This window comes from Trachypithecus francoisi, unplaced genomic scaffold, assembly GCF_009764315.1.
Source record: "Trachypithecus francoisi isolate TF-2019V2 unplaced genomic scaffold, Tfra_2.0 Lachesis_group2, whole genome shotgun sequence".
NCBI classification, from domain to species: domain Eukaryota; kingdom Metazoa; phylum Chordata; class Mammalia; order Primates; family Cercopithecidae; genus Trachypithecus; species Trachypithecus francoisi.
This window is the reverse complement of record NW_022681465.1, coordinates 115,330,167-115,356,385: the sequence shown is the minus strand read 5'-3', so window position 1 is coordinate 115,356,385 and position 26,219 is coordinate 115,330,167. Positions and strand designations below refer to the sequence as shown.

The following is a 26,219-nucleotide window of genomic DNA, read 5'->3' as shown; positions in this document are numbered from 1 at the left end:
AAAAGTGAACTTCATTTGCTCTTACGGACTTAACTATTGTTAGCTCTGTGACTTTTTTTTTTTTTTTCCAGAAATAGAAGTCAAATATCCTGACTAGCTCTGCCACACAGCAGTTCAATGACTTAGCAGTAATAAAGTTTGCGATTTTTTAGGCTCAGGGCTGAGGGTGAAATTTTTCTGAATGAGAAGAACTTTGTTCAAACACTATTATTAAACATGGGATGCCTTTAGAAACTAGCTTTTGCTGCAAACTTGATGTTTCTTAATGAATTCAACCTTAAATTTCAAGGCAAATCAGAGCTTATATGCAAAGCTTACTCTGCTGCAAAGTCACTTCAATGACAACTAATATTTGAATCACAAGTAATGTGAAAATGCTTTATATATTTGACATGCTGTCCAAGTTTAAAATAAGAAGTGATATCTCCATTCTCACAAATATTTTCCACACATATGGATTCTGAGCACAAACTCCAATTCCAGCAGCATTTTTTAGATCATAATGCAAATGCAAAAGAAATATACATATTTCAAAATTCACTTAACAGTACAACTGAGGAGGATCCACCCAACTCTTCTGATTAATCTGCAATGTAACAGTGTGCTGAAAGGCAAACATCCAAAGAATCTAACGAAATTCTATAAATGACTTCCAAGCACAATTGGATATGCCCAATTGAAATAATATGCTTATGGACAGATATCAGCATCCGACAATGCTATCAGTGTGAAAGAACATTTACAAAGATGAACCACATAAAATTTTATTACAGATTGGCATTAACACATAAGCATTTGCAATAGGTTGTTTACAACAAACTCAATTGAGATAGAATTCACATACCATGCAATCCACCCATATAAAGTGTACAATCCAAAGCCTTATAGTATATTCGGAGTTGCGCAATAATTAGAATGATTTTAGAAAATTTTCATTATTCCAAAAAGCAACTTCACATCCATTATCAGTCACCCCACATTTTCTCCAACCCTCTAAAGCCCTTGGAGATCAATCATCTACTTTCTGTCTCTATGGATTTGCTGATTCGGAAAATCACATATAAATGGAACCATCCAATATGTGGTCCTTTGTTACTGGCTTCCTTCACTCAGCACATTTTCAAGGTTGATCCATGTTGTCGCATTTATCAGTGTTTTCTTTTTATTGACAAACAACGTTTCATCATACAAATGTGCCACATTTTGCCTACTCATTCATTGGTTGATGAACATTGGGTTGTCTCCACTTTCTATTATCAATAATGCTGCTATGAACATTCATGTACATATATCAATGTTTGTTTTCATTTCTCTTGGGTATAAATTTAGGAGTGGAATTGCTAAGTCACATGGTAACTCTATCTTTAATCTTCGAAGTAAATTCCAGTCTGTTTTCCAAAGAGGCTGCACCATTTTATACTCCCACCAGCAGTGTGTGAAGGTTCCAATTTTTCCACACCCTTGTCAACTCTTTTTATTAATTTTCATTAAATATTATAATGAGCTTCATCATTGGAGGGTGTTTTCCAAGGAGTTCTCTACATTTGATCTTTGCTGAGAAGTGATTTCTTAATTTTAGCAAATCCTGTTCTCTTGATGAGACTACTTCCAAAACCATTGAGCCCTGGATCCTTTTGCTTGATGGTCTTTCCTATAGTTTTTAATCTCTCATCATGTTACTATAATCAAGAAGCCGGATGGCACCTACAACACTCGGCCAGGAAATCTCTCTAGTGAGATCATATTAGGCACATGTTTTACTTTCAGTCTGCCACTACAGAAGTTCTTCCTTCCTCCAGTTTTCCATAAACATTTACCTCACTTTTCTAGAAGTCCTCATCTACAGCCTTGTCAGACCATGAGGTTGCTATCGTTTCTTCAAAGCACTTTAGTTTTTTACCAGCACATGCCTACTTAATACCTACTGCCAAGTTCCAAAACCACTTCCATATTTTGGGTTTTCATTATGGCAGCTGCCCACCTCCAAGTACCAAGTTCTGTATCAGTTATCTGTTGATGCATAACAAATTACCCCAAAACCTACCAGTTAAAACATTTACTAACCCAGAGTTTCCGGGGGTTAAGAAGCCAGAAGTGAGTGGTTTAGCTAGGTCTTTCTGACTCAGTGTCTCACATGAGGTTATGGGCAAGTAGTTGGCTGTGGCTGCAGTCCTATTTGAAGGCTCAGGCAAGGGAGGATCCACTTCTAACCTCACTCACATGGTTGCTAGAAGGCCAGTTTGTTGCTGGCTGTTGGCCATGGGCTTCAGTTACTTACTATGTGGAACTCTCCATAGGCTAAGTGTCCTCACGATAAGGCAACTGGCTTCCCAAAGGACAAGTGATTTAAGAGAGCACATGCCTGTGCAGAAGCCATAGCCTTTTCATAACCAAATATTTTAAGTGACACCGCATCACTTCTATCATATTCTATTTATTAGAAGTGAGTCAAATTACTATTTTCCTACTGAAAAATTTGACATTTCATCAATTTCTGGAATGGCCACACTTTCTGAAACATTGTTATAATATCTACTTTAAAGTCGTCATCTCATAATTCCAACATCTGTGTCATCTTGGGGTTAGTGTCTGTTGTCTTTCCTTTGAATTGTTGAAAGTTTTCTGATTTACGTATTTCATGTGATTCTGCATTGCATCTTGGACATTTTGAATATTATGGGCCTCTGGGTATTCAATTCTTCCAGAAAATGTTAGGATATTTTTTCCAGCAGGCAATTTAACTGATTAAGTCTTGGTCACCAGTTCCAATCCATCTTCTATGGGCTGTGGTTCTAATGTCAGTCCAGTTTTCTAAGTATTTTCAGTGCTATTTGGATCTCTCTTCGCCCAGTGTCAGACCTGAACAATTATCGCGTCAGACCTATACATGTATAGACCAGGGGAGAGCCCCAGATTGCATAAACAACTGTTATGAGATCACTTTCTTGAGCTTCCTTATCTTTGTCACCATCTTGACACCTTCCAGCTCTCAGGAGCCACTTCCTCTTCCTGATCTTCAGGTTAGAAATCCAAGGGTTTAGGTTCTCCTCTCTGCTACACACCTCATGGATACATCACTTCCAGGTCCAAGTAGCAGGAAGATAGTGAGGGAAGAAAAGCAATGGGGATTCTCCTAAACCTTTTTGGCCCAGAGATCCTCTAACCAGAGTGAAGGGTTCTTAACTGAGGTTTAGATGCCTGCTCAGCCATCTCTGTCCTCACCACAGGAATGCCCAAGAGTGCCACAATGATCTCCTTTCAAATTCCAGTTTCCTTCCCAAATCTGCCTGTTATTACTTTTGGGGGTGCCCAGACAGCTGCTCCATGCCTTAGTTACATTTAGCATGAGAGAGAAAGTGGAGCATGCTCATTCCATTTAAAGGGAACCCAGTACCACCTAGTTACTTTATTTCCAACAATTACATCACTGGAGGATTAACTCTCAAACAGGAACTTCCTAAGAATATAAATGAAGAATTCTGATTGAAAGATTCATCACTTTATCCAATCACTTTTTGCATTAATTTTTATTAAAAATTGACACATATAGAAAAATTTTTTAAATGATCAATGAACATCTCTACATCCACCACAAAAAAAAGTTGACTAATTTTGTACATATTTATTTGAAAATATGCTGTCAACATCATGACTTTTCAAACTTAAAAAAACTTCTGCATGCATATCCTAAGAATTAGAACATTATCCAATGTAACTCAATTACCACTTCTAGAAAAATCAAACACACCACATTTATCTAATACCCATTCCATTTTCCTATTTCCCCAAATAGCCCCCCAAATGTCTTTTATAGGTTTTTTTTTATGAATCAGAAGCTAATAAAGGATGACACTTTCCATTTGATTATCCCTCTTGCCTTAATCTAGAAGAGACCACTCTTTATTGTATTACATTTGCTTTTTGAAAAGTCCAGACCAGGGTCAAAATGCACAAACTATGGCTTACAACCTCACACCCCTGCGTAGGGCCACAGTGGAATGTGTGAAAGATCAGTTTGGCTTCATTAACCATATGAAGTAGGAGATAGCAAGAAGCTCTTTTTCCATGTGAATGAAGTTGAGGATGGCCTTGGGCTCCAGGCAGGAGATGAGGTGGAGTTCTCAGTGACTCTTAATCAGCGCACTGGCAAGTGCAGTGCCTGGAATGTGTGGCGAGTCTGTGAGGGCCCCAAGGCTGTTGCAGCTCCTCAACCTGAGCGGTTGGTCAGTCACTTGAAGAACATCATCCTGGATGATGCCAGTGCTCCTCGCCTAATGGTTCTTCATCAGCCAAGGGGACCAGATAACTCAATGGGGTGTGGAGCAGAAAGAAAGATCCGTCAAGCTGGTGTCATTGACTAACCACATCCACAAAGCACATCATTAATCCACTATGATCAAGGTGGGTGGAATCTGGTGAAGGTTTCTGAATATCTCCCTCTTCATTCCTCCCGAAATCTGGAATACTGATTTTTGAGCTATTACACCAGTTTTAACACCTTCCTCATGTTGTGTTTAAAAAGTACATTTAAGAAAACCATTTTAAAATAAACTTAAAAAAAAATTCCAGACCAGTTGTCCTGTACCAACTCTGGACTTGTCTATTTCCATAATGTGTAATTCAACTTGTTCCTCTACTCCTTGTATTTCTTTAAATAGGAAGATAAGTCTAGACAAAAGATTTAATTAAATTTGGGGTAAACATTTTTGGCAGTACATCAAGGATGATCACACATGCTTCATACTGCATCCTATCAAGAGCCACATAATGTTGGCTTATTCCAGAAGTAGGGAAATGCAGTTTGACAGCCAAATCTCACTGTAAAGGCAATTCTTTTGCAATAGGTATCTGTGATCTTCTGACACCTTGTAAACAAAGTTCCTTAAAATTTTTTTCACCTAATGGGTTTTACCATTGATTTTTGCCAGATTTAATCACATTAAGGGTTGTAAATGGTTAGTTTTCCAAATCTATCATTCTATGTACATTTAAAAGAAGACATTCTTCAAATAATTTTATAACGAGTTTTCTTTTTTACTTTCATCATTATGAACTTCTTTTCCTTCTTAGCATTATCAGCAATATCAGTGATTATTCTTTTTGATTTTAAGTTGTCCTAAATTTGGCCCGTGAGAATACCTTCGACTGGGCGCCTGTCCCCTTCTGACATTACCCCATTAGTCTTCAAACACTATCTGGCTTTTTATTTTATTTTCTTAATAAAAAAAAGTATTTTAGCCACACCACCCAATTCCCCTGCTCCAAACATGGAATCAGCCACTTCTCCAAGGAACCCTGGTTCCTTTTAGTGGGGAATGGCATTTAGGAACCAAAATTTGGGTACTAAGCATGCTCACCACTACTGGGTACAATGTTAAATATTGAGGGCTGTTTAAAAGCCTCATTTTCTTTGTAAATGTATTTAAATACATAAAACAATAACTTTCTGATAAGCTAAAACCAGTCAATTAAGAAATATACTGACTGCTTGGATTTAATTCTAATATTTTTCTCAGAAGGTCTAGCTAATTGTATTAGAATAATTTTTTTTTTATGATACCAACTGTGAATTGAATGAAAGTCAAATATAAAGTTGGAGGAAAAACGCCTGGGGGGAACTAAACATTTAAATTGATGAAAAGAATGCTTAATAATTAACTCTTCATATATAGCTTTCCACAAAATAATTCCTAAAATATGTGTAATAAGAAGGCAATCTTACATGTGAAGTATCCAAAAGCAATTACACTATCTGGACCGCAGCTAGCTTTACAGATTTAAGTATAATTATAATAAAAGCAGGCATAATTAGGGACTCATAAGAAAAAAGAATATAGTTGTGAGTCAATTATTAAGATTAAGGTGAGAGGAAACCCTTATAGATAAAACAGTAACTTTAAATTACTGCAACTATGTCTAACCAGGCTACAAAACAAATAGGACTGTTGGGACCTCAGGTTGGAAATAAGTCTATAATCATCACAAAACACCAGAACCGAAGACCTAGATTCTAGTCTTGATTCTGTTCACGAAGTTCAGGTTCTTCATTAGTACAATGAAAGGCTATAATTAAACCTCTCCTGGATCTAATGAGCTACCAGACATGTAGCCTCAGGTTCTGCCAAATATACCGCTTCTGCAACAGATAACAAAGTATGTGCTTGACAGTCTTTCCAGCTGCTTCAGTTAATCTGCCTTCTACGGTACTATAATAGTACTCAGTTCAGTTATATAAAACAACATCATTTTAAGAAATGACAGAAGATAAGTAAGAGAGTCTACCTTTGGGCAAGATTTTAAGAACTAAATTCTAAATTAATAAAACTACATTTTTTTAATAATAAAGGACTTTTACGTTTACACACACACATGCATATGTATATATACGTATGTTTACATACATAAGTTGCTGGTGGGACAGCTCATAAGAAGAGCTTTATTATTTCCATGTGAAGAGTTAAATTTAAATAATTCCTTTTTATGTTTAGCTTCCCTTTATGAAAATAAGCACCTCCTATGTTGGCCGGCTATTTTAAAGAAGGCCACACACTTATTTACATTATTAATAACTCAGTGACTGTTTTTAAAAGAAAATTCACACATTGAAGCTTACTCTTATAAAGGGAATATGGTCTTATGAGAGAAACAAAATGTATATTTAACTATTTTTCATGATTTTTTAAAAGTTAGGCCTTTTACATTTTTTCTATTAATTATTCATAGGTTTTTAGAAACCTTCAAATTTATGGTTCTTTTAAAACTTAACAAGTCAGTGCTCTTCATAATTTCACTGATCATTTTATCATTACTTAGTGGCAACTAACATATTTCCTTCAGGAGAAGTAAAAAAGACAAATCTATTAGGAGTTTGTACCCTATTGACTATTCTCCTTATTCCCCAGTGAGAAGTCCTGGATTATTTGAGAGATGAACTAAGCCTCATAGGCCTTATCTCCTCTAAGAAATCTCTGATACTGAGTGAGTGAGGAGCTGCAGATTAACGGTTTCCCATATTCCTTCCATTTATAGAGTTTCTCTTTAGTGTGAACTTTTTTGTGTCTACAAAGGTTTGATCTGTAACTGTAGGCTTTCCCACATTCCATACATTTATACAGTTTCTCCCCAGTGTGGATCCTCTCATGTTCCGTTAAAAATGAATACTGGCTGAACGCCTTTCCACACTGATTACACTGATACGGCTTCTCTCCGGTATGAATTCTCTGATGCCTATAAAGGTTAGATTTGCAACCAAAGGCTTTCCCACATTCCTCACATGTATAAAGTTTTTCCCCAGTATGAATTTTCCGATGTTCATTAAAGGATGAATACTGGTTGAAGGCTTTCTCACATTCATTGCACTGATAAGGTTTTTGTCCAGTGTGAATGCGCTGATGTTCAATAAGGGTTGCAATACGTGTGAAGGTTCTCCCACATTCCAAGCATTTATACAACTGTTCTCCAGTATGAAGCCTCTGATGTTCAGCTAGAGAGGTAAACTGGCTGTAACCCTTCCCACACTCACTACATTTATAGGGTTTCTCGCCTGTATGGATTCTTTGATGCCTGTGAAGTTTTGCTCTACAGTTGAAGGCCTTCTCACATTCACCACATTTATAGAGTTTCTCCCCAGTATGAATTCTCTGATGTACAGTGAGGGTTGAACACTGGCTAAAGGCTTTACCACACTCCCTACATCGATATGGTTTCTCTCCGGTATGCACTCTCAGATGTTTGATAAGGGTTGAACTGTTGCTAAATGCTTTCTCACATTCATTACACTTGTAAGGTTTCTCTCCAGTATGAATTCTCTGATGAGAAAGAAGGGATGATCTGTGGCTGAAGGTTTTTTCACACTCATTACATTTGTAGGGTTTCTCACCTGTATGAATTCTCTGATGTTCAATAAGATGAAGATTCTGCTTGAAGCTCTTCCCACATTCATTACAGATGTGAGGTTTTCCTCCTGGGTAAATTTGGAAGCATTTCATAAGATCAAAATTCTGTTTAAAATCTTTCCCAAATGTGTAATACATATTGGGTATCCTTTCTATAGGAACACTCTGTTGTGCGACAAGAGCTGTATTTATAAATAAGCTTTTCTCCAGTTCAAGACTTGTATGGTTTCCATCTTCACCAATGGTTTCATCATGCAAGACTATCATTTGCCTAAGAGGTTTCTTCTCTTGCTCTTCTTCTGTCTTGCTCTCAAATTCCACAGCTTCTTCAAAGTTAATGTCCCAGTGACCATCCTTAATGGATTCTTCCTTTATCATTCCCTGAGACGTTTCTTCTATAAAAATGTCCTGTCTATGAGGCAATGCTTCTGTTTCAGGCCAAGTCTTGGAACCTAAAACGAATCAGAAGAATTAATGCCTCCTCTGCTGGAAGAAACAAACGGATATATCAGTGAGACAAGAAAACTGGTAACAGTATATATAAAAGCAGAGCGTACAATCAGATTTCAAATGCTGACCTGAATCTTGGGAAGAACAGGATGGGATAAAGGAAAGGGGTGAATGGGTTAAGGAATGGCATGGGAGAATACACAGGACAAATGAACAATGAAAATGAAGTGATTCCACCCAGGTAGAGTAAAGTTAGATGCAGAAGAACAGGCTGGGTAGAAGATATGAGGATACAGAAAAATGCCAAATGAGAAGCCCACGTTGAATTCCATGGGATACTCCACTCTGTCATCGTTTTCCACTCTGCATATACCAGGCAATGAAGCAGGCAGCCTGTCTACTTTCTCCTTCTTACTCACATGTCCCTTTCATTATATTATCTCCCCATGTTCTCTCTGAAACTCCATACCCAATACTTTTTTAAATATTTGGATTGGTTTTCTTAAATTTCTTTATTTCATGTGACTGATTTTATATCGTAGTCTGCGAAGGGGGAAACAGTCTGTTAAAAAGAGGAAGGCTGGGCATGGTGGCTCACACCTGTAATCCCAGCACTTTGGGAGGCTGAGGCAGGTGGATCACCTGAGCTCTGGAGTTTGAGACCAGCCTGGACAACATGGTGAAACCCCATCTCTACCAAAAATACAACAAATTAGCTAGGTGTGGTGGCACGCACCTGTGGTCCCAGCTACTCAGGAGGCTGAGATGAAAGGATCGCTTGAGCCTGGGAGGCAGAGAGTGCAGTGAGCTGTGATCACACCCTGCACTCCAGCCTGGGTGACAGAGCAGTGAGCTGTGATCACACCCTGCACTCCAGCCTGGGTGACAGAGCAGTGAGCTGTGATCACACCCTGCACTCCAGCCTAGGTGACAGAGCAGTGAGCTGTGATCACACCCTTTACTCCAGCCTGGGTGACAGAGCAGTGAGCTGTGATCACACCCTGCACTCCAGCATAGGTGACAGAGAATCATCTCAAAAAAAAAAAAAAGGAGGGGGGGACATTCAGGTTTTGAAAATTACAACAGCCCTGCAGCATGACTGTGACGATTCTATGTGATTGAAGTTTAAGATGCTCATTATAAAAAAGAGGAAAATATGGAGTAAACTGCCCCTGTGCAACAGTCTATCCCTGGTGATTGGAAGAATAACAGTTTTTTTCATATTACCTTTCTTTGTATTTTCCCCTTTTTATTTCATCACAAAGAGAGACATATTCATTTCTTCTAATAAGCTGCAACCAAAAGACTGCACTCACTCTCTTTGTAGGAATCTCTTGAGAATAATGAAAACCTGCAGGAGATTTGAAGTCAATATGTCTTAAAGTCCTGAAATATGTCCAAGCCCCAACCTCAGCTTTGATTCTGGGTGAAAAGATTTAGTTTGAGGTGACTCTAAACTACTCTCTGTTGAAACCTGATTTCCTTTCATCAATCCATGACAGAAAATAGGTTAACATTAGATAACTGCAATTAGGTAATTGTGTGTACTTTAACCTATACAACTCAAACAAAGTACAACTGGCCTGAGCATCTCAATAGAACTCAGTGTTTCCAAGAGTTTCCCAAGAACTGCCTCTTTGTGACTTACTTGTCTATAAAGACTCTCTTGTGCCCATTTCCCAGCCTCTCACTTACCTAGACAGGTATCTGGAGGGACTTCTCTTTCCACCAAGCAGGGATCTTCTCCTTGTTGCAACTGATGAATCAACTTTGGCATTGAAAATGGACTCCCTGCTCATGAGGAAGGAAAGGAAGCTTGAACAAATAGCCTGAAGAGCAATCCAAGAACTCCCATACTACTCACTCTGAACCGACACAGCAAAGGACGCAAGGCCTGAGAGGCAGACAAGGCAGCACTAGCACTTCTCAGGGACACTGGAGCTGTCAATGGGTGGGGAAGGTCTCAGTTCAGAAACATTATAGGGCCCTGGCAATGAATACCTCTAAGATGGGGGGCCCTATATGTTTTCCAGAATCTAAACTGGCATCTACTCATTGGCCTACTCCAAGGAGGAAACTCTGACTGGCGGTGGGACGTGAGGGAGAGTGGAGGGTAGAGAAACAAAGAGCAAGAAGGGCATCACAACAGGAATGTACACTTTCAACTCTGCAGCAATTCAACCTTTCCCAGGGGCTCACTAGCGTAAAAAACTACAGGCTCGGAACCCCAAAGATGGATCTGTGAGGCGTTCCTATAACAGATTCTTCGTCATAGGCAAAAAGTCTTACCCAGTGAGACCAGGCTGCTGTAGTTCTCCAGCATCACCTCCCGGTACAAGGCTCTCTGGGCAGAGTCCAGGTGCAACCACTCATCCTGGCTGAAGAACACGGCCACATCCCTGAATGTCACGGACTCCTGTAATGGCAAATGCACTCCTGCTCACCCAGGACCGTCTTCTTCAACGGAAGACACAGTAAGAAAGTGACAGTGGGATGGACAGAAAGCCTCAGGATTCTAAGTATTTCACATCAACTGTTTATGTAATTTTTGGAACCATCCATTAGCTATTTAATTAAACAAGTGTTTATGGAGTACTCACTGGGAACAATGCCACATGCCACATGCAGTGGGAGTAGGGGAAGACAGGCAAAGTTCCTGCCAATAAGGAGTGTAAATACCAGCCTGGGATCTTTCTCAAGAGAAGGTGATGTGATGACAGAAGCAGAGAGTGGAGTGCTATGCTTGGAAGATGGATGAAAGGGCCACAAGCCAAGGGCTGCAGGGAAACACTAGACGGTGAAAAGGGCAAGGAAATACATTTTCCCCTGAGAGCCTCTAGAAGGACCCAGCCCTGCCGACAGCCTGACCTCAAGCCAGCAAAACTGAATTCAGACTTCTGACCTCCAGAACTGTAAAAGAATACATTTATGCTGTTTTAAGATGCTGCATTTGTGGTAATTTGTTACAGCAGCAGTAAGAAAGAAATACAATGTGAACAATTGAAGACCACCTATATATCTATCAATAAGGGAAGGGAGAAGCAAATTACAGTATATTGATGCCATGAAATGTTATGCAGCCATTAAATAGAATGAGGTAGATCTATATGACACTGGAATTTGACCTTGATATATTATTGATTCATATGAAAAAACCAGCCACAAAAGAATCCGTATTTGTTGAAAAACTCTATATCTGTATATACATATATGATGCATGCAAAACTATCTGGAAGAATACAAGCTGTCACCCTCGTTATTCTTTGATATTTGTGGAGAGGGGCAGAAAAGCAATCTTTCACTTATTACTTTATACCCTATCATTAGGCTTACAGTTTTTTACACTTAGGGAGATTGTGTGTATATGTTTGTGTGTTCCTTTGCTTTGAATTTTCTTAAATTCCACTTTACTATATTTATATATATTTTTTGAGACAGAGTCTCGCTCTGTCGCCGGGCCAGAGTGCAGTGGCACGATCTCAGCTCATTGCAACCTCTGCCTCCCAGGTTCAAGCAATTCTCCTGCCTCAGCCTCCTGAGTAGCTGGGACTACAGGCGTGTGCCACCAGCTAATTTTTGTATTTTTAGTAGAGATGGGGTTTCACAGTGTTGGCCAGGATGGTCTCGATCTCTTGACCTCATGGCCCACCTGCCTCAGCCTCCCAAAAAGTTGAAATTACAGGCATGAGCCACAACACCTGGCCTATTTTAATTTATATGTTGACTTTTTAGTTAGACCTCTTTGTATTTTTAGTGGTTACTTGAATAATTATAATACACATTTTTGGTTACTCATCACCTATTTAGAGCTAAGGTATCGTTTCACGTAGAATGCAAGAATCTTGCAAGTATAGAGGACATCACCACTCTTCTTTATGCTATAGTTGTGACAAAGATTTTCCCAGTTCAGAGAGTTGACGGCACTCACCGAACTTAACACTGAGCATATTCACGTTAAAGTTTTTATTTAAAGGCAAAAGGTACCACACAGCAAGAGACAGAGTTCAGGGAAGCACCAGAAAGCCAAGAGACACTCCACGTGCAGCCTCCCTTATTTGCACAGACCATGCCATGACTCTGGATCTGTGTGAAGAATCTTGGTGTCCGAGAGCTCAAAGGAGGAACTCTCAGCAGGGGCATTTTATGTAATCAAACAAGTCCTGTCAAATCTTTCAGGCCAGTTGCAAGCCATCAGTAAGGAAGCTTACCAGGAGTAGCCACTGGCATTGAGATCTTAAAAATACACAAGCCAGGCCGGGCATGGTGGCTCATGCCTGTAATCCCAGCACTTTGGGATGCAGAGGCAGGTGGATCACCTGAGGTCAGGAGTTCAAGACCTTCCTGGCCAACACAGTGAAACTCCATCTCTACTAAAAAAAAAAAAAAAAAAAAAAAAGTACAAAAATTAGCCGGGAGTGGTGGCGCATGCCTGTAATCCCAGCTACTCGGGAGGCTGAGGCAGAAGAATCACTTGAGACAGAGCAAAACTCCTTCTGAAAAAACAAACAAAACAAAACAACAACAAACTCACACAAGCTGATGGCTGTGTTCGATGGCTCACACCTGTAACCCTAGCACTTTGGGAGGCCAAGGTGGGTGGACTGCCTGAGCTCAGCAGTTCAGGACCAGCCTGGGCAACATGGTGAAACCTCATCTCTACTAAAAATACAGAAAATTAGCCAGGCTTGTTGCATGCACCTGTAGTCCCAGCTACTCAGGAGGCTGAGACATGAGAATTGTTTGAACTCAGGGAAGCTGCAGTGAGCCAAGATCACACCACTTCACTCCAGCCTGGGCAACAGAGCGAGACTCTGTCTCAAAAAAAAAAAAAAAAAAATGCTGCCTTTTTCTTGTTTTGGCCAAGAGTCAAAAAAAATAGACATCCAAGAATTTCCAGAGAAAAATATAGAGCTTTCCCAGATAAAAAGATAGAGATTTTCCAGTTCAGATGTAAATAAATTCTATCTTCATGGTTGTTATTTACATTATAACTGCCTACATTGTAAACTCCCTCCTATAATACAATAGTATTATTTTGCTTTAAGCAGTCAGCTGCATTTTAAAGAAATCGAGAGGGGAAAAAAAGTATTTTATATTTATCCAGATAGCTACCATTTCTAATGCTCTTCATTCTTCCTAAAATCAGAGTTCCCCTCTGGTATATTTTTCTTTTAACTTACATAACTTCCTTTTTAGTGTATCTTATAGTACAGGCCTGCTGGCAATGAATTAGCTTAATTTTATTTTATCTGAAAATGCCTTTATTTCATCTTGATTCTTGAAGAGTATTTTCATTGGATATAGAATTCGGGGTTGGTTTTTTTCTCTCTCTCTCTTTCAGCATGTAAAATGTCATTCTATTGCTTCAGGTCTTTGTCGTTTCTAATGAGAAGCCAATGGTCATTCAAATATTGATTCTCTGCATGTAGTACAGTTTTTTTCAGCCTGCTTTCAAATCTTTGGTTTCTGTGATTTCTCTATGACTTTCCCCAATATGGTAGAGACCAGCTAGCTATATGTGGCTACTAAGTACACAAAATGTGGCTCTTCTGAATTGAGATATGTTATCTGTATAAAATACATACCAGGTGATTTACTTAAAAACATATATACACACACACACCAACATATACATACATACATACACAAACATATATGCAAGTTATCTCAATAACAATTTTACATTGATTTCATGTGGAAATAATATTTGGACATACTGGGTCAAAGAAAATATATTATTAAAGTTAATTTATTTGCTTCTGTTTACTTTTTTAATGTGGCTGGTACAAAATTTTATATTAGGTATGTGGCTTTCATTCTTGGTTCACACTATATTTCTACTGCATGTCATTGATCAATGATATGTATAGCTGTGACCTCCTTTGTATTTATTCAGGTTGAGATTCATCAAATGTTATAAATCTGTAAAATTATGTTTTTTACCAAATTTGATAAATTTTAGGCCATTATTTCCTTTTAATATAGTTTGTCCCATTCTCTGTCCCCTCTCCTTCTAGAACTCTAACTTCATGTATATTAGACCTTTTAATATCATTTAATTGGTAACTGAGGCTCTTTTTTCTCCCTGTTTTTCAGATAGGATAATTTCTGTTTATCTTCAGCTGTCACTGACTTCTACTTATGTTCATTTCCAAAAGTTAAGCCTATTCACTAATTTTTTTTTTTTTTTTTACAATTTCAGGTATCTGATTTTTCAGTTCTAAAATTTCATAGTCTAGAATTATTTTTTTCGCAATCTCTATTTCTCTGCTTCCATTTCCTATTAGTTCATTCTTTACATGTATATTTTCCTTTAAGTCCTTGAGTACAATTATAATAGTTGTTTTAAAATCTTTGTGAACTCTAATATCTGGGTCCTCCAGGTCATTGTCTCCACTGATTGTCTTCCTCTTGAGTTTTGGTTGCACTTCCCCATTTCTTCATATGCCTACCTTATCCTGGAAATTGTACAGTACACAATGTGTAGAAACTCTGGATTTTGCTATGTTCCTTTGAAGAGCACTGAGTTTTTTAAGCAGGTAGTTAATTTAGTTGGAGTCAAATTCCAAACTCTGCCACCTCTCTAGTGGGCGGCATCAAATATCTTTGTTCAGTTCTTATTTGGGCTACTCTGAGTCTGTCCTATGCATGTATGGTTCAGGGGTCAGCTAGAGATTTGGGCACAGTTTGTGCACAGAATTTGGGGCTTCCCTTCTCTGCCTCTCTCCTTTCCAAGATTCCTCCTCTCACTTTCCAACTGCTAAGTTTGCCTCAAACTCTATCTTGTGGTTCTTCACACCAGTAAGACTGTAAGTTTGTGACCAAGTTTTGATCATTCTGTTAGTGCTGACTGTGGCCTACTCCCAGGCAAAAAGCTGTAAAAACCATAAAATTTATCTAGTGACAATTCCTTCTTCCACATATACACAGGTGTCCAATATCTGTCTGCTTTTGATTTCTCTCCAGTACGTTAAGGTTTCTTATATTTTATCCAGAGTGTAGTAGTAATCCACAGATGAATTAGTCTGAAAAGAGCTATTTCTCTATTACCACAAGCTGGAAGCACATGTATCTTTTTAAAAATATATTTTAAAAACTCAGTGAGCCTAGCAAAGCTCATTAAATATTAAGAAATCTCACACCAGTTAGAATGGCGATCATTAAGAAGTCAGGAAACAACAGGTGTTGGAGAGGATGTGGAGAAATAGGAACACTTTTACACTGTTGGTGGGATTGTAAACTAGTTCAACCATTATGGAAAACAGTATGGCAATTCCTCAAGGATCTAGAACTAGATGTACCATATGACCCAGCCATCCCACTACTGGGTATATACCCAAAGGATTATAAATTATTCTACTACAAAGACACATGCACACATATGTTTATTGCGGCACTATTCACAATAGCAAAGACTTGGAATCAACCCAAATGTCCATCTGTGGCAGACTGGATTAAGAAAATGTGGCACATATACACCATGGAATACTATGCAGCCATAAAAAAGGATGAGTTTGCGTCCTTTGTAGGGACATGGATGCAGCTGGAAACCATCATTCTTAGCAAACTATCACAAGAAGAGAAAACCAAACACCGCATGTTCTCACTCATAGGTGGGAACTGAACAATGAGATCACTTGCACTCGGGAAGGGGAACATCACTCACTGGGGCCTATCATGGGGAGGGGGGAGGAGGGAGGGATTGCATTGGGGAGTTATACATGATATAAATGATGACTTGATGGGTGCTAACAAGTTGATGGGTGCAGCACACCAACATGGCATAAGTATACATATGTAACAAACCTGCACGTTATGCACATGTACCCTAGAACTTAAAGTATAATAAAAAATAAAAATAAATAAAAAAAATTAAAAAAAAAGAAAATGACAGACTCCTAGAACTCCAGACCTGAAAGACATCTTATCAATAATGTCATCCAGTTGTTCTCATGAGTGTGTGGTAGCTCCCCCCACCTCCCTAGAGTGAGTAGCAATGTGTGAGGGTGTTTTATTCTTCACAGTGACTAAGGGAGTCCTACTGGCATTTAAAAAAAGAGATCAGGGCCAGGCGCGGTGGCTCACCCCTGTAATCCCAGGCTCACGCCTGTGATCCCTCATGATCCCTGAGGCAGGAGGATCATGAGGTCAGGAGATCGAGATCATTCTGGCTAACAAGGTGAAACCCCATCTCTACTAAAAATACAAAAAATTAGCCGGGCGCCTATAGTCCCAGTTACTTGGGAGGCTGAGGCAGGAGAATGGCGTGAACCTGGGAGGCGGAGCTTGCAGTGAGCCGAGATTGTGCCACTGCACTCCAGCCTAGGCGACAGAGCGAGACTCCATCTCAAAAAAAAAAAAAAAGAGAGAGATCAAGGCTGCTAATCATCTGGAAATGGAGGAGAAAGTACTGCACAAGGAAAGATAACTCTACCCAAAATGCTTATCATGTTCTCACTTAGAAACACTTGTTGTCTAAGCTGTATTTTTAAAATAAAGATGAGAATCTGGGTTGTGGCAGGTGGCATTATAAGAAGATTATAAGAAATGTGAAGTTTGTTAGGTTTCCAGCAATAGAAACTGACTTTGGCTCATTTACACGAAGGACCAGGTAGCTCCAGGGAAACTGATAGTCACAGAACTAGGCTTGGAAAATAAAACAGAAACTAGGACAGCAACATTCTGGACCATGGCCAGGATCACACTAGGAAACCAGACTTGTGAGAATACTGTTGTCATGGAAAAGTAGATGGTACAGCCTCACCAGCATGAGACAGCTACTGCTTTTGCTGTGCCACTCCTCCTTCCTCTAGGAATTCAAGTCACTGATGTTGCCACAAATTACCAAACTGTATTCTACATCAGAGGTCCCCAATCTTTTTGGCACCAGGGACAGGTTTCATGGAAGACAATTCTTCCACAGACAGCAGGGTTGGGGGAATGGTTTCAGGATAAAACTGTTCCATCTCAGATCACCAGGCATTAGATTCTCATAAGCAGCACACAGCCTAGGGCCCTCACATGCACCGTTCACAAGAGGGTTTGTGCTCCTGTGAAATCTAATGCTGCTGCTGATCTGACAGGCGGCAGAGCTCAGCTGGTAATGCTCGCTCACCTGCTGTTCACTTCCTGCTGCACAGCGTGGTTCCTAATAGGCCAGGAGCTGGTACCGGTCTGTAAAACTGGGGGTTGGAGACCTTTGCTCTGTTCCTGTTTCCTCATATCTCTAGCTCCTGATTGAAAGTCTGAAGTAGGTCCAGCTTGGGTCACAAGCCTGTACCTTATCTATAATTAAAGCTAGAAAAGTAAGTATCTGGTGATTTTGGTTTTTTTTGTTTTTTTTTGAGATGGGGTCTTGCTCTGTCTCCCAGGCTGGAGTGCAGTGGCGTGATCTCGGCTCACTGCCACCTCTGCCTCCCAGGTTCAAGAGATTCTCCTGCCTCAGCCTCCTGAGTAGCTAGGATTATAGGCACATGCCACAATGCTCTGCTAATTTCTGTATTTTTTGGTAAATATATCCTGATTGGCAGCTGGTTGAAAGAGTTATCATCAGTAGAAAGGAACGTTTGGGTCATGATAAGGGGTTGTGGAGACCTAGGTGTTGTCAGGCAGATGAAACCTCCAAGTAGCAGGCTTTAGAGAGAATAGACTGTAAATGTTTCTTATCAGACTTAAGGTTTCTGTTGGTATTAATGCTGGAGGGGTACAATGAGGCATGTCCAACCCCTACTTCCTGTCACGGCCTGAACCAGTCTTTCAGGTTAAATTTTGAGGGTCGAGAAGGAAGTCCAATCAGACAGCTGCAGGGGGCCTTCTAATTTTATTTCTGGCTTATACCCCTATACCTCAGAATGTAACAGTATTTGGAAACAAGATCTTTAAAGATTATTAATTAAGTTAAAATGGCTGGATCCTAATCTAACATGGCATGTGCTTATAAGAAGAGGAGATTAGGACACAGACATACTCGTGCACAGGAGAGGCCATGTGACAGGAGGCAGCGAGAAGGCAGCCATCAACCAGCCAAGGAGGCCTCAGGAGAAGCCAGACTCGCCCACACCTTGATCTTGGACTTCTAGCCACCAGAACTGCAAGAAAACACATTTCCATTGTTGAGACCATCTCGTCTCTGGTATTTTATTATGGTGCCCTGGCACACTAATACAGGCTCCATGTTGCTGTAAACAGGATACTCACGGCAAACCCAACTTCCATCTTTACCAGCAATCTGTTCCCCTAGGCCTTAGAATATTTCCAGAAAAAAAAAAAGCATTCTTTTTCTTTTAAAATTTCATTTGCTTTTTAAAAAGTATACAAATTAAACATAATCAGAAACTAAAATTAAATTAAATTTCAGAAAAAAATGAATAAATTGAAAACAAAAACAAAACAATGTAAATCATACTAAATCCTATTACTCAAGACAAGTTGTTCCTTTTAGAAATATATTCCAGATTTTATATCCAATTACACACACATGTGTTCTTTTGACTATTTTTTAAACAATATGAAAACAGACACACACTAAAGAATAGAAAGGATACAAAAGAACACGCAGTGCCATGTTAGGGATTCTCTCCTGACTCCAATTAGCGGTCCCATTCTACAGGTAACTAGCAGTGGTTACACATGTATCCTTTTTTAATGGGAAAATTCTCAATCCTGCTTTACTAGCATTTCATGGATCTTTATCACATCCACATATAGAAATCTTTTTTTTTTTAAACAGACAGGGTCTCACTCTGTTGCCTAGGCTGGAGTGTAGTAGTGCAATAAATCATAGCTCACAATAATAGCCTCTTGAACTCCTGGGCTCAAGTGATCTTCCCACCTGAGCCTCCCGAGTAGCTGGGACTATAGATGTGTACCACCATGCCCAGATAATTCTCTTGTTTTTCTGTAGAGCCAGGGTCTTGCTATGTTGCCCAGGCTGGTCTTGAGCTCCTGGCCTTAAGCCATTCTTCCACCTTAGCTTCCCAAAGAGCTGAGATTACAGGCGTGAGCCACTATGTCCAACCTCAAACCTCATTCTTTTTTTTTTGAGACGGAGTCTCACTCTGTCGCCAGGCTGGAGTGCAGTGGCGCCATCTTGGCTCACAGCAACCTCTGCCTCCCTGCCTTAGCCTCCTGAGTAGCTGGGACTACAGGTGCACACCACCACGCCCAGCTAATTTTGTATTTTTAGTAGAGACAGGGTTTCACCATGTTGGCCAGGCTGGTCTCAATCTCTTGACCTCATGATCCACCCACCGTGGCCTTCCAAAGTGTATTCCTTTTCATTACTGCATGATATATTCCACTGTATAAATACCATAACTATTTTAACCATTTTCCTTATTTAGTATTATTTAGATGGTTTCTGTGTTTTGCTGTCACAATGCACAATGACCAGTCTCATATGGATATCTCTGGGTATGCCTATGTTTGTAAGATAAAATGTTAGACACTGAAGTATTATTGGATCAAAGTCTATGCATATATATATACACACACACACGTACATATATGTGTATAAAGCAAAACTCTGTCTCTGCTAAAAAGAGACACATATATATACACATATATGTATGTGTGTGTGTATATATATACATACACACACACATATATATATAGTTTTGTTTTGTTTTTTTGAGACAGAGTCTCGCTTTGTCACCCAGGCTGGAGAGCAGTGGTGTAATCTCAGCTTACTGCAACATCCACCTCCTGGGTTCAAATGATTCTCCTGCCTCAGCCTCCCAAGTAACTGGGATTACAGGCGTGTGCCACCACACCCAGCGAATTTTTGTATTTTTAGTAGAGACAGAGTTTTGCCATGTTGGCCAGGCTGGTCTTGAACTCCTGACCTCAGGGTGATCCGCCTGCCTTGGCCTCCCAAAGTGCTGGGATTACAGGCTATATACATATTTTAATTCTGACAGATGTGGAGGATTATACTTTCCCAAGATGACCACATCAATTTCTCTCTCCTCTTACATGCTCTTTGTCTAATGTGACACTGACATTTCTCCCACCAAGAAGTGAGTTCTATGTTTCCTTCCTTTGAAGCTGTCCAGTAGAATTCAATGGAAATGATGCATGTAACTTCCAAGGAAAGGTAGTAAAATAATACACCTCTCCACTGGATGCTCACTTTTGGAGCCTAGTCACCATGTTGTGAGCCCAAGACACATGGAGACATTATGGGTAGATGCGCCTTCCAACAGCCCTATCTGTGATCACAGCAGTGAGCCAACAGCAAGCATCAACTACCCGACACGTGAACGGCTGAGGCTTCAAATGATTCTATAGCCTCCAGTCTTTACATCTCTCAGCCGAGACACCAGACTTTGTGTGGCAAGCTGTTTCTCCCACACACCTGCATTCCTGACCCAGAGAAACTGTGAGAAATGATAAATGATTACTGTTATTTCATATCCCTAATCTTCTTACTATATAGCATGTATATCCCTCCATGTTAAAAATACAATTCTACTTGATCATTTAAAATTACAATGTAATTGGGATGCCATAAGGCGAAGAAAGAGAGAACAGAGCAGGTGAATATCCAAAGTAATCATGGCTGAGAATTTTCCAAAATTAGCAGCAGACCCCAAACCTCAAATCCAGAAAGGTCAGAGAAGGCCAAGCAGGATGACTACCAAAATATCTACACCTAGGCATATTATAGTAAAACTTTAGAACACCAAAGTCAAAGGGAAAATCTTGAAAGGAGACAGGGGAAAAAATCTTACCTATAGAGAACAAGGATAAGAATGACAGTGGATTTTCTCATGAGCAACATGTAAAGAAGAAGAGAGTGAAACAAAATATTTAAAGTGTTGAGGGAAAAAAATCACCAATGTAGAATTCAATATCCAGAGAAATTATCCTTCAACAAGGATGAGAAATAAAGCTTTCTCAGACAAACAAAAGCTAAGGGAATTCATTACCAACAGTCCTCCCTTGTCATGGGGAAGGAAAATAACATAGATCAGAAACTTGAATCTATGTGAAGACAGGAGGGAAGACAGAGAAGGAACAAATGATGATAACATAAAATCTTGTATTTTCCTTACTCTTGATTTACAAGATAACTATTTGCTTAAATGAATAATAGTAACAGTGTACTGGGTGGTGACAGCATATGGATGAGTGAAATGAATGGCAGCAATGCCATAAGGAGGAGGGGAAGGAAGAGGGAGTGCTCTGTTATAAGACACCTCCACTACCCATGGGGCAGTATAATGTCATTTGAAGGTGGACTTCGATTAATTGTAAATTTATATTGAAAACTATAGGGTAACCACTAAAAAAAAGTTTTTAAAGCATAATTGATATGTACAGAGAGCAGAAAGAGCCACGGTTGCCATATGATATAAATAAATGTTTGAATAAATAAATAAATGGAGAGAAGTGACAATCCTCCATACAGATTTCCAAATAATATATGTTGATTCTTCACCTATAGGAGTGCTGCCTATCTCGCCACGCCGTTAAGTGTGGGCTACACATAGTGTTGTCTTTCCAAGGAATACAGTATATGGGAAGGCAGAAAAAGAAGGTAACTGTATAGTGGAGAAACTTGACAAACAGTGCCTCAGGCAGGTGATAAAGAGGAACAGCAACAGGGATAAGTCATGTTATTAGTATGCAATTGTAGTATGATGTGATCAGACTGACACTTCACCTCTGTGACCTTCCTCCCCAAAACCCAAACTCCAGGCTAATAATGAGAAAACACATCACACAAATCACAATGGAGGGGCATTCTACAGAATACTCAACCAGTGCCGGGCGTGGGGGCTCACACCTGGAATCCCAGCATTTTCGGAGGCCAAGGCAGGTGGATCACTTGAGGCCAGGAGTTCGAGACCAGCCCAGCCAACATGGTGAAACCCTGTCTCTATTGAAAATTCAAAAATGAGCAGGGCATGGTGGCACATGTCTGTAATCCCAGCTAGTCGGAGACAGTAAATATGCTTACAGTTACTACTTTTGGGGGTTCTTTTTGAGACAAGGTCTCACTCTGTTGCCCAGGCTGGAGCGCAGTGGCACAATCATAGCTCACTTGCAGCCTCGAATTCCTGGGCTCAAGTGATCCTCCTACCTCAGCCTTCTTAGTATCTGGGACTATAGCTGCCACACCCAGCTACTTTATTTTTAACTTTTTATAGAGACAAGGCCTCAGTATGTTGCTCAGGTTGGTCTCAAACTTCTGGGCTCAAGCAATCCTTCTGCCTTGGCCTCCCAAAATGCTGGGATTATAGGTGTGAGCCACTGTGCCCATCTACTACTGTTATTAATGCTCACAGCAACTCAGTGAGGTATGTATATTATTACCCCACCAAAATTGAGGAAATGGGGTACAGAGAGATAAAATAACTTGCTCAGGGCCACATCGCTAGCTTGGATTCGAAGCCATGAAGTCAAGCTCCAGAGTCCGTATTTCTAGTCTATGGGCTATTGGAAAAGGAGTCAATGAAAAATAGGCTTTGGGGTTATGGCAGAAGAGAAAATGCACAGAAGGGAGAACACTAGGAAAGGGAGCTGGTGTTGAAGGAAAGATGGGACTTCCACGTCGGAATGACAGACAGGAGTGCTAGGAAAAAGGTCAGGCCTGAGGACAGATTTGGAGAAGATACTCAGAAAGCTGAGGGTTAAAGTAATGAAAATGGATCTAGAATGGGGAAAGAACAAGATAAAAGAGCCCAGGTAGGGAGGCTAAACTAGCAGGGAAAAAAGAGAAGAATCAGAGAAGGAAATAGAGGCATCAATTAGACAGGTGAGAGGGACATCTGGACAGCATAACATCCCCGCTTCGCTAGGAGGGGAAGGCCCCAGGCCTGCGTCCTCCCCACCTCTGGGCTTCAAAGCCCAAGCCATGCTGAACTCCTTCTGGGATGCCCTTAGTCTTCTCTAAGCACCAATACCAGTCCTGGCCTCCAGCATAAACTCAGAATGCCCCCACTTCCGGGATATTTCCCCTGAACATTTAATTATGTTTCCTAAGATCGATACCACGAACTCCCAGAAGATGGAAATGACAGCTTTCCTTTTTCCATCCCCTGTGTGCTGCACAGGATCCTGTACACAGGGCTCAGTAAATGCTTGTGGAGAGTGTCTTCCGGCCCTTCCACATCTTAGCCCCAAGTGTGACTATATCCTCTGTGAAGACAAAGACGGCTTCACGCCCCATTCTCCCCACTAAGCATCACTGTAGCCGGAAACATATGCTCAGAACTGCCTCTAATGTTGACCACAAAGTGAGTGGGGTGAATTAAGAGTGGTCTGGGGACAAAAGAGGCACATTCCTCAGCAGCCCCTCACTAAGCCCAAGACACTGGGAAAAACTTTTGAGGCTCCAGATTCTTCATCGTTTTAGTTGGACCAAAAAGTACCTGGACAAAGTCTGGAAACGTATCTACCACCTCTGCATCCAGAAGCCAATGGATGAAAAAGACAGACTTCACTCACTCTCACCTGAGCGGGCAGCAGATCCACAGCCATCCCTTCCTCCTCAGTGCTTCTGCCCAGGGAGAGCAGTGTGGACACAGTGGGTCTGCAGAGGAAACAGGTGTCAAGAGGAACCCTGGCGTCAGGAGATGGCTTGGACAGAGGAAGTTACAACCGCCCATAACGTCCATCAGGTCTCAAAAAAGCCACCCCACATAATGATGTAAACCAAGACGAGCGTTCACTAGGGCAATTTGCCAACCTCCATCCCTTCTCCATACTTCTATTTCTGCACTTTGACTCTTTAACTTCCACTTGAGGGCCTCTCAGCTACCTCTAGGCAAACTGTGACTCACCCATGGATGTCTGGAGTCCTTAGCTAGCTTTAAACTGCCCGCCCTAACAGTTGCAATGAATATCCAGTTTCCTCGGGTGCCACTTTCCAGCCTAGCTAGCTGATCCTCAGCCTGACTGCCCTGCCTCGCCCTTTCCTCCCTGTGGAAGCCATGATAAAGAGGCTTCCCCGCATCTCCACCCTCGTGACAGACCCCACTGCTTGCCCTGAGTGGCCCTTCCGTGGAGTGCTGTGTTCTCCCCAAGGAACTGTGGGCATAATCCAACCACTCAGCTTTCCCAGCCTCTTACTACATCTTCGTCCGGCCTTACCCCACTTTACCCAAAGTAACAGGATTAAGACACTGTCCCCACCCAAGACACATGCCAGAGCTTTGCTGTCCCTCCTAAATAATACTCCACAGGTGCCGCCCCTAATGGCATCCACAGACGGAAACAGCCGTCGCTGCCCAAACACAAACCCCAGGTGGGAGGGGTGGAAACTGAGCCTGCCCCACAGAGAGCAGGGGAAGAGGCTGCCTGGGGCAGCCAGGCAAGTGTGAGGGCCTCCAAGCCTGCGATCTGCTGCGACTCCTCAGGGTGCCCCCTGGCATGGAGCCAACCTGGGGCTCTGCTGGGCCAGCTCCAGCGGGTGCCTCGAGCAGCCCAGGGGAAGCTGCCGTACAAGGCCTCGGTCACGCGGCGACGCGCACCTCCTCCCAGGAAGCGGTGAGTGCTTTCCAGGCAGTATTTTTAATCTTCGCATTTACAGACGTGATGGAGACTGAGAATCAGGAGGTCGTGACCTGCCCAAAGTCACAACGGAAAGTAGTAGAGCCGGGAGGGGAATCCTGATCCAAGCCCCAGGCCCAGTTACGTCTGGACAATGACCTCGCCACCCTGCCTCGGTTTCCCCCGACAGAGCGGGAACAGCGTCCCGCCCCCCTATCTGTTAGCAGGGATGCGCGGAGTGCGTTCGGGCGATGCGCTGAGTCCGGTGGCTGGCACCGGAGCGCTCTTGGCGGGCATCAGCTACTGCTTTTATTATTTCCGTTACTGAGAAGAAAACGCACAGAAGCAAATCTCAGCATGAACAATGACAAAAGGCTGGCACCCCCACCTCAACGGTCCGGCGCACCCAGCTCACCCGGCGAGGCGCTCCCTCCGCGGGTCTCCCGCAGTCCAGGCCGCTGACCGACGCGCCCCGGGACCCAGTGGCCAAGGGCCCCTAGCCGCGCAGGGCTGGTCCCAGAAGCCCAGACGAGGCTGCACGCGGCCCACTCGCTGGAGAGGCCCGGATCCACGCCGGCCCGGAAGAGGCCACTGCGAGCGCCTCGGCCCCAGGCCGGCAATTCTAGCCAAGCCGGGATGGCCCAAGCCAGGAGAACCCCCGAAAGGCCGCGAGCTGTCCCCGAAGCCCCGCTGACCCTGGAAGAACTACCACTCCCGGCATGCCTCGGGCCCCGCGCCGACTACACTTCCCAGGGGACGCCGCGGTGCGCGCAGCGACCTCGGGGAGAGGAACCGCCTCCGCGAGCGAGAGCTCTCAAGGGCGACAGTCCGCGTAGGGGCTGCAGGGCGAGGGAGTCCGCGAGCCGCACACGAGGCAGGAGGCCTCCCGCTGCTGGCCATGCTGCCTACAGCCCGCGCACTTGTTAGGCAAGCGGAGTGGTTTGAAAAACAAAATCCGAAATTAGATGCATTTCGGGAGATCCCTGTGCTGTAGCTCCCACCGCTGGTTGTGATTATTTTTCTGTTGATACAAAATAATTTACGTAATATCCATGTGAGTGTTAACTGCATAGACTGTGTAATGATCAGGTCACAGTACTGGGTATCCATCACCTTAAGCATTTATCATTTTTATGCGTTGGTATCATTTCAAGCCCTCTCTTCTATTTACTTTGAAATATCCATAATATTATTGCTATGTATAGTCATTCTAGTCTGCTATTAAACATTAGAAATTATTTCTTCCATCTAACTGTATGTTTGTACCCATAACCAACCTCTCTTCATTCCCCTTCCTTTCTGGCCGTCCTGGCCTTTGGTATCTATCCTCCTGTTGTCTATGTCCATGAGATCAAGTTTTCTAACTCTCGAATGTAA

At 41.7% G+C, this 26,219-nt stretch overlaps 1 protein-coding gene across 5 annotated transcripts; it reads right to left on the bottom strand.

Moving 5' to 3' along the window:
* Positions 1-750: 750 nt before the first annotated feature.
* Positions 751-25,704, bottom strand: ZNF354C (zinc finger protein 354C). 5 transcript variants are annotated; one of them, XM_033180254.1, is made up of 5 exons: positions 25,231-25,704; positions 23,805-23,883; positions 10,635-10,799; positions 10,041-10,136; positions 751-8,347 (listed from the first exon to the last, which is right to left on the bottom strand). In XM_033180254.1, the coding sequence occupies exons 3-5, from the start codon at positions 10,666-10,668 to the stop codon at positions 6,933-6,935; spliced, it is 1,545 nt and encodes a 514-aa protein (XP_033036145.1). In that variant the 5' UTR covers positions 10,669-10,799; positions 23,805-23,883; positions 25,231-25,704; the 3' UTR covers positions 751-6,932. The 5 variants fall into 5 exon arrangements, with proteins under 5 accessions (XP_033036145.1, XP_033036143.1, XP_033036142.1 ...); XM_033180252.1 differs by having other exon boundaries at positions 10,635-10,761; XM_033180251.1 differs by having other exon boundaries at positions 10,635-10,761; positions 25,258-25,703.
* Between the last annotated feature and the right edge of the window lie 515 nt (positions 25,705-26,219).